We start from the raw sequence: 8,571 nt of genomic DNA, 5'->3' as shown, positions 1-8,571 counted from the left end.
GTTTGGATTTGTCCTTTTATTTTCCTTTTCCCTCACCCACCCTGGCACCGTTCCAGGGGGATCATCCCGCTGCTGCTGGGCTGGAATTGTTGCCTCGCACATCCCAGAGTCTCTTTTTTTGGGATGTTTCAGCTGGGAAATTCCATGAATCCCAACAAACCCTTCCTGCTTTTCCCATGAAAGGGAGGGGGGTCCCTCACCCACCCCCCGCCAGAAGAGCACTGGGCAGGTTCCTTAATCAACTCGGCCCCGGGTTAATTAATTACCGTGGCCCCAGGTTCATTAATTAACGCGGCCTCCCAGGGTTCCCTGCCCTTCGTCCGGAGGCTCCAGGCAGTGCCAGGAATTCTTCCGGAAGAGCTTTGGGAGAATGTTAAGCCGGGCTCTCCTAAACCGCCCAGAGCAGCAGCGAAATTCCCAAAAAAAATCCAGAATTCCCCATCCCTGGAAGTGTCCAAGGCCAGGCTGGATAGCGGGAGGTGGAACTGCGGGGAATTTCAGCTCCTTTCCCCCAGCCCCGCTGGAATTGTGGGATGAGCAGGGAATTCCTGGAAAACCTGGGAAAAGGGGGTGAGGGAGAGTCTGAGCTGGGAAAATCTGGGAAAAGGGGATGAGGGAGAGTCTGAGCTGGGAAAATCTGGGAAAAGGGGATGATGGAGAGCCTGAGCTGGGAAAATCTGGGAAAAGGGGATGAGGAGAGTCTGAGCTGGGAAAATCTGGGAAAAGGGGATGAGGGGGAGTCTAAACTGAGAAAATCTGGGAAAAGGGGATGAGGGAGTGCTGTTCCTGGTAAATCTGGGAGAAGGGAATGCTGGATCCCTGCTCCTGTTAAATCTGGGAGAAGGGAATGCTGGATCCCTGCTCCTGGTAAATCTGGGAGAAGGGAATGCTGGATCCCTGTTCCTGGTGAATCTGGGAGAAGGGAATGCTGGATCCCTGTTCCTGGTGAATCTGGGAGAAGGGAATGCTGGATCCCTGCTCCTGGTAAATCTGGGAGAAGGGAATGCTGGATCCCTGCTCCTGGTAAATTTGGGAGAAGGGAATGCTGCAGCGCTGCTGCTGCTCTCGCCTCCCCGGAGTTGCCGGCCGTGCCTAATTAGCGATGTCGAACATGCAGCTCGCTCTTGCCTCCAATTAGGCTCGGCTTAAAACGAGGCGCGGGGTTCATTTCACCGAATGTTGGCTTTAATTTCGGCCCAGCTGTGCCTAAACCCCCGGCGCCGCTTTACACAGAGATTAAATACGGAGAATAGAGCTCTGAGGAGGAGGGGAGAGATAACGAGATAAGGAGATGAGAGATAACGAGGCCAGCCCCGAACTCCGTCCCCAGAAAGGGCTGAGCCAGGTGAGGTGTCCCAGCGAGGCTTTGGGGACCCCACCTCCACCCTAAACCACCCCACCCGTGTCCGGGTCAAGGTTCAGCAGCTGGAGCCTAAGCCAGGTCTGAATCAGGTCCTAAATCAGGTCCCGGACAGCTGGAGCCCGCGGGGATCCGGGATTTGCTGCCACCCAAACAAACACGACCCGGTTTAAACTCCCCTGAGCAAACGAGTCCGCCCAGCCCCTCCCGGCTCTTCCTGGAGCCTCCGGGCTGCGGCTCCGGCAGCGACCGAGGGTTTGATCCATCCTGGATCCTGGGGAGTGGGAACGGGCCAAATCCAAGGGTTTGATCCATCCTGGATCCTGGGGAGTGGGAAGAGGCCAAATCCAAGGGTTTGATCCATCCTGGGGTGTGGGAATGGACCAAATCCAAGGGTTTGATCCATCCTGGATCCTGGGGTGTGGGAACGGGCCAAATCCAAGGGTTTGATCCATCCTGGATCCTGGGGAGTGGGAAGGGGCCAAATCCAAAGGTTTGATCCTTTCCTGCATCCTGGGGAGTGGGAAGAGGCCAAATCCAAGGGTTTGATCCATCCTGGATCCTGGGGAGTGGGAAGAGGCCAAATCCAAGGGTTTGATCCATCCTGGATCCTGGGGAGTGGGAACGGGCCAAATCCAAGGGTTTGATCCGTCCTGGGGAATGGGAAGGGGCCAAATCCAAGGGTTTGATCCATCCTGGATCCTGGGGAATGGGAAGGGGCCAAATCCAAGGGTTTGATCCTTTCCTGGATCCTGGGGAATGGGAAGGGGCCAAATCCAAGGGTTTGATCCTTTCCTGGATCCTGGGGAATGGGAAGAGGCCAAATCCAAGGGTTTGATCCATCCTGGATCCTGGGGAATGGGAAGGGGCCAAATCCAAGGGTTTGATCCTTTCCTGCATCCTGGGGAGTGGGAAGAGGCCTAACCCAAGGGTTTGGTCCTTTCCTGCATCAGGGGAATGGTAACAGGCTGGGTCTGTGGAGGGCTTGGATCGCACGGCCGGAGCTGGGGGCTCCCTGGGGACCCCTCAGAGCCTCGGGGGCTCCGCGCCCCGCTCGGGCAGCACCAGCACGGCGGGCAGGAGGCTGCCGTGGGGCGCCGGGAAGGGCCGCAGCTCCTTGGCCCCGAATCGCGGCGAGACGGGGTCGGCGAGGAAGCGCAGGTGGAAATCGCGGCCGAGGCAGTGGACGAGGCCGCCCAGGGCGGCTCCGCGCAGCGCGGCGGGCTCGGGCAGGGCGCGGCTGCCGCAGCGGTACCACAGCCCGGCGCTGGCGCTGCACCGCGACACGGCGACATCGGTGCCACCCGCGCCGCGCCGCAGCTGGAAGCGGTACAGGAAGCCGTGGGCGCTCAGCAGCTCCGCCGTCCCGTCCTGGTCGCCGACGGCCGGGCCGGTGGCCCAGCTGTCCCTGCGGGCGTCGTAGCGCAGCAGCAGCGAGCGCAGGGTGCCCCCGGTGACGTAGATGTCGCCGTCGCACGCGGTGGCCGCGTGGGCCACGGCGAAGGTGTCCCTGGGCAGGGCGGCGGCGAACGCCCAGCGGTCCCGCCGCGGCTCGTAGCGCTCCACGGTGGCCAAGCACTCGCCCCCGATGGCGTAGAGGTGGCCGTCCAGGGCCACCAGCCGGCAGCGCGGCCGCGCCTGGCGCAGGGGACAGATGTCGCGCCAGGTGTCGCGCAGGGGGTCGTAGCAGAGCACGCGGCGGGAGGGGCTCCTCGCCCGGCCCGCGCCCTCCCCGCCGGGCACCACGAACAGGTAATTGAACATGGGGCACACGGCGCAGCCCCGCCCGGCCACCTCTGCCGGCAGCGGGCACAGCTGGCGCCAGCCGTCCTCGTCCTCGTCGTAGTAGCAGAGGCGGCCGGGGCGGTGGCCGGGCTCGGCCGGGGGGACATCGGCCACCACCAGGCGCGGCCTCCCGCGGCCCCGGAGCCGCAGCAGCAGCTCCCGCTCGCCCGCGTTGAGGTGGCCGTAGATGTGCGGGGAGCGCAGCACCTGCAGCAGGTGCCGGCTCATCACCTGGAGAGCCTCGTCCTGCAGGGCCCGCAGCTGCCGCGCCTTGGCCCAGCGCAGAACCTCGGAGCAGTTCCCCAGGTGCACCCGGGAGGGCGGAGACCCTTGGGAGGGCTCAGGAGCCGCAGCTGGAGCCCCGCCGGGCAGCCGGGGCGCGATCCCGAGGGTGCTGCCGCTGCGGCCGGGGGAGGGCGGCTCGGGAGGTCTCTCCGTGGCCTCCTCTGCAGCTCTGGAGGAGTTGGGATCGGGAATTCCCAAAGCTGGATTGTCCCGCTGGGTTCCGGAGCCCTGCGGCTCGGCCTGGCCCCGGCTCTGGGATGTCCCCGCGGGGACGAAGGGCAGGGACGTCCTGGACACGGACTCGGAGACGGACTGCACGAAGTAATCGTAGACTTTGCCCCGCAGGCCAGGCCCGGGCGAGCTGCCCCTGTCCTTGTCGCGGCGCTCCGGGATGAAATTCTCCTCCACCTGGATCTTGGCCACCGAGGAGAAGCAGTAGGAGGTGTCCGAGCCCGCCTCGCCCGCCGCCAGCAGCAGCCCCAGGCTGGAGGTGACGCTGAGGCTCCGGGCTGTGCCCGTGCTGCCCTGGCCGCTCCTCCCGGCCCCGGCCGGGTCCTGCTCCGTGCTCTGGGCGCATCCATCCCCCGCAGTGCGGCCATCGCAAATCCCCGGGGAGCCCCCGGAGCTCGGGGCGGCCGCGTCCCTGTCCCTGTCCCTGTCCCTCCCCGCGGGGCTGCCCCGGGCTGCGGCCTCGGCCCCGGGGCCGTGGGAGCCCAGATCGCTTCCCAGCTTGTCTCCTGCCTTGCTTCCCACCTCGCTTTCCAGAGAAATTCCCGGCTCCCTTCCCACCTCCACTCCTGCCTTGCCTCCCAGCTCACTTCCCACTTTGCCTCCCGGTTCGCTTCCCTGCTCACTTCCCAGCTCCATTCCTGACTTCATTCCCAATTTATTTCCCAGCTCGATTCCCGGCTCATTTTCCTGCTCGCTTCCCGGCTCATTTCCTGGCTCCATTACCAATTTGCTTCCTGGCTTCCTTCCTGGATTATTTCCCGATTTGCTTCCCGGCTCTTTTCCCAGCTCGCTTCCCGTCCTGCTCCCGGGATCATTCCCCAGCTCAACCCCTGCTCCGCTTTCTGATTTAATTCCCAACTTCCATCCCAGTTTAGTTCCCACCTCCCTCCCTGTCCTGGTCTGTCCGAGCGGGGCTTTCCTGGGAATCATCACCAGCTCCGAACCCACCTCCTCTCCTTCCTCCTCCTCCTCCTCACTCCTTGGAAAACTCTTCTCCCCCCGGAGAGCCGCGTGCCGCATCCCGAGGCCATTCCCAGATTTGTCCCCACCGTCCCTTCTCCTCCTCAGAGCCCCATCCCGCTTTTCCCCATCCCCATCCCGCTTTTCCCCATCCCCATCCCGCTTTTCCCCGTCCCCATCCCGGCTTTCCCGCTGCTCTCCCGGCGGGATTTTTCCCGGGGGAGGGGAGCGGTTCCTGTAAAACCTGAAGGCCAGGGACAGGAGCAGCAGCGCGGCCGCCGACAGGAGCAGCTTCCCGGGCAGCTGCATGTCCGAGTGCCAGGCCGGGGGCACCCGCTGGGGCATTTTTCCACGCGGGAATGCCGAGGAGCCGATTAATGATTTGCCGGGAGAGGCCGGAGCGCGGCGGGTTGGGACAAGGTGACTTTGAGCGGGCAGAGCTGGCGGGAGGTTTCCGGAGGAGCCGCGAATGTTTGGGATGGGCCGGGCTCCAGGGAAAGGTGCAGCCCAGGGAAACCGCGAGAGAGAGAGGCTCGGGCAAAGAAAAACATCCCCGGGGAGCTGCTTCTCCTTCGCGGCGCTTGGAAAAGGGTCACGCAACGAAAAAGGAGGAGGAAGAAAAAAAAAAACAGTTGTTCTGCCCAGGAAAGTCTCCTCGTCCCTCGGTGCTCCCGGAAAAGGGAGGGAGCAGCGGCCCGGAGCCCTTTGGGCTGATGCCGAGCAGCTGCTCCGCCGCACGGCCGGGTGACGAATTCAGCGCTTGATTCAGTGATTAATTAATTCAGGGATTAATTAATTCGGCGGCCCTGTTTTGCCGCGCGCTGCCTAACGAGGGCTGACGGGAAAGAGCCCCGGAGCTTGTGGGGTCTCTCGGAGCTGGTGGGAAAGGGGGAAAATCCCTGGGCTGGGGGGAAATCGAGGCTGGAGCTCGGCTGCAGCTGCGGGCACGAGGAGAGGAGTAAAAGCAGGGAGAAATTCGGGACGGGAGTTGTCATTCCTGAGGGATGCCACAGGAATCGGTGTCACCGTGGGGAAACTGAGGCACGGCAGAGCTGCGTTCTCCCCCTGGGAAGGCGCTGGTGGTGGATCTGCTCCTGGCCTGAATTCTAAAAATTCCAGGGAATTCTTGTCCCCAAAGCTTGGACGGTGGTGGGGGAAAGGCGGGAGCCTGGGGAATGGCATCGATTCCCAGCGCTGCCAAGGGAGAGGAATTCAAAGGGATCCAACCCAGCTCCTGCTCCCCAAGGGAACACCCGAGAGAGGCAGAAAAAAAAAAAAAAAATCCAAAACGGGGAAAGAAAAAGCAAAAACGGGGGTGGGCGCTCAGGAGCTCGCTCCCTGCTGGCTCCATCCCAATCCTGTGGGATCTTCCCAAGGGATGAACCCGGGGGATGTGGGGGTGACGTGGGGATGTGGGGACGGGCCTTGCCAGGGGTCTGCAGTGGGGGGTGGGAGCCCCTCAACGTCCCAAACCTCATCCCAGCAGCGCAGCCGATCCCCAGCAGCCGCTTCCCGAGATTTTGGGATGGGTTGGAGCCTCTGAACCCCCTCGGGGCAGGTTCTGCGCCATCCCTGAGTGTTGAGCCCCTGCCCAGGCTGGGATGCTGAAATTCCCGTGGTGCAGGGGATGGGGCTGGGCCCTAAACACCAGAAATGTTTTTATATCCCTGAAGAGGATGGAAAAGGAGCACAGGAATGACTGGGCTGGTTCTGTCCCCTGTGCTCAACACACCGAGGGCTTTAGGGGAATATCTGGGATGCTGTCCCCTTGTGTGGGGAAATGCAGCAAAAAGGGGAATTAAGACATTTCGATTAAATCTGGGTTTTGGAGCTCCAAAACAGCTCCAGCCAAACCCACCCAGCCTCTCTCCTCCATCCTATTTGTGACAGAGCCCCAAAATCCATCCTTGGAGGGCTCGGTGTGGCCAAAATCTTGGGAAAAGGGGAATTTCTCCCGTCTGGGAAGTGCCGGAGCGGAGGGAGCGGGGCCGCGTGTGGAGTCTGGGCACGCGTTCAGGGCTCGGCTAATTGGGAGCGGGTCTGGCGGCCGCGACCTCCCGGGCCCTTCACCGCTCCCTGCCGGGGCTTTCATCCCGCGCCTGGATCTACAAAGATCGCGGCGCTCGGGAGTGCGGGAGGAGGAGGAGGATGAATTATTCATGCGCTCGGCAGAGCCGTGAACGCAGCCGGCACCGCGGGGGGAGAGGGGGAGGCACCGAGCGCGGCTCCCGCTGACTTTCCTGCGGGGCCGGAGCATCCCTGGCTGCCGCTATCCCAAAGAATCCATGGATTCCGCTGCATAAATCCCCATTTCTCCCTGCCTGCCGTGTGAGGGGAGCGGGAGAAGCAGCGCTGACGTCTCGCTGCTTGTGACTCTAATTGAGCGTAATTACCTCTTCCAAATCTGCTCAAACCTTTTTTTCCAAGTTCCCTGGAACTCGGGAACATCGATAACGCCGCTCCTTTGGGGTTTTCAGCTGCCTCGTGAAGGCGCTGCGGTTGTTTTTTTTCTTTCTTTCTTTTTTTTTTTTTTCCCGAGCTAATCAGATCTCCTCGGAAGGTTGTCAGGAGCGGATCTGTCAGCTCTCATCAATAATGGAACAACCGGAGCAGCTCCTCTCCCCTCCAGCCTCCTTCTGCATTATTCACTGCCAGCGCCTCAAACAACCGTCGGGAATGGGGGGAAAAGGGATAAATTGGGGTCCTGGAGGGGACAGGTGGGTCCAGCACAGCGTGGATGGTTCCCTCTGGTGGGGTTGTGGGATGGAATCCCTTTGTGTCCCTCCTTTTGGAGGGAATTTGGGAAAACAGGCAGCAGCTCTGATTTAAAACGAGGAGAATCTCCAAAATCCCCTCTCTCATCTGTCCGTGCCGGCTCTGGGGATGTCCCCACCTTTGGCCAATCCACCCACACCAGAATTCCTGGGAAAAGACCTGAGCATCCCAAATCGGGGTGGATTTGGGATTGAGGGCCCACCGAGCCCGGTGTTCATGTCCCAGCCACTGGATGGTTCCTTTTGATGGGATTTTGGGATGGAATCCCTTTGTGTCCCTCGTTTTGGAGGGAATTTGGGAAATCAGGCAGCAGGTCTCCTCCAAAATGAGGAGAAACTCCCAAATCCCCTCTCTCATCTCTCTGAAGGTCCCAACCTTTGGCCGATCCATCCACACCAGAATCCCTGGGAAAACGGATTTTCCCAGCGCATCCCAAATAGGGATTTGGGATGCAGACCCACCGCGCCTCTGGCTGGGGACATCCTGAGGTGGCACCGAGCGCAGCCCCGCCTCTGGAATCGCTCCTCTTTTCCAGGGTTCCGGGAACGCTCCTCATTTCCACGGTTCTGGGCTAAATCCGCCACATTTGCATTTAAATGGAGCTTCCGGCGGCTGGAAATGCTCGATTTTCCAAGCGAGGAGCGCTAATGGCTGTTTAATCCTGGCGGTTGTTTAATTAGGGCGGGATGAGGCCCCTGGAGCGGCTCCGATGCGTGAGGAAGGCGAGAAGGATCCACGGGAGAGCGTGGGGGGAAACCGAGGCAGGGAGAATTCCCGAAGAAACGGCGCTTCCTCTGAAAAAAACAAGATTTTCTGCTCATCCGTGGAGTGAAAGCGCAGATCAGGGCGCTTGGATTCGTTCCTTTGGGATGGAAGCCAAACATTCCAGCCAGTCCCGATCCCAATTGCTCGCAATCCGAAGGATAAAACTCCAGGATTTTTTATGGGAAGGAGCTCTGGAGCTGCCATGGGTTCGCTCAGCTCCTGAACGCTGAAATCTGCTTAATAATAATTAATCATCGCGGTAATAATGATGCTCAGTGCTCGTGCGGGGCTTTGGGAAGATGAGGCGCCGCACGGATAATCCTCCAGGATTACGAGTTCCCGGAGGAAAAGTTCTGTGAGTGCCCCATCCTTGGGGTCCTGTCCCCCCGGGACATCCTGGATGCTCCAAA

At 61.0% G+C, this 8,571-nt stretch overlaps 1 protein-coding gene across 1 annotated transcript; it reads right to left on the bottom strand.

Moving 5' to 3' along the window:
* Nucleotides 1-521: 521 nt before the first annotated feature.
* KLHDC7A (kelch domain containing 7A) lies at nucleotides 522-5,408 on the bottom strand. The gene has a single exon (XM_056508339.1). It carries the CDS (start codon nucleotides 4,964-4,966, stop codon nucleotides 2,387-2,389), a length of 2,580 nt encoding a protein of 859 aa, XP_056364314.1. The 5' UTR covers nucleotides 4,967-5,408; the 3' UTR covers nucleotides 522-2,386.
* Between the last annotated feature and the right edge of the window lie 3,163 nt (nucleotides 5,409-8,571).

Source organism: Oenanthe melanoleuca, chromosome 21, assembly GCF_029582105.1.
Source record: "Oenanthe melanoleuca isolate GR-GAL-2019-014 chromosome 21, OMel1.0, whole genome shotgun sequence".
NCBI lineage: Eukaryota > Metazoa > Chordata > Aves > Passeriformes > Muscicapidae > Oenanthe > Oenanthe melanoleuca.
The sequence above is the reverse complement of the archived record's forward strand: the minus strand, read 5'-3'. Positions and strand labels throughout refer to the sequence as shown.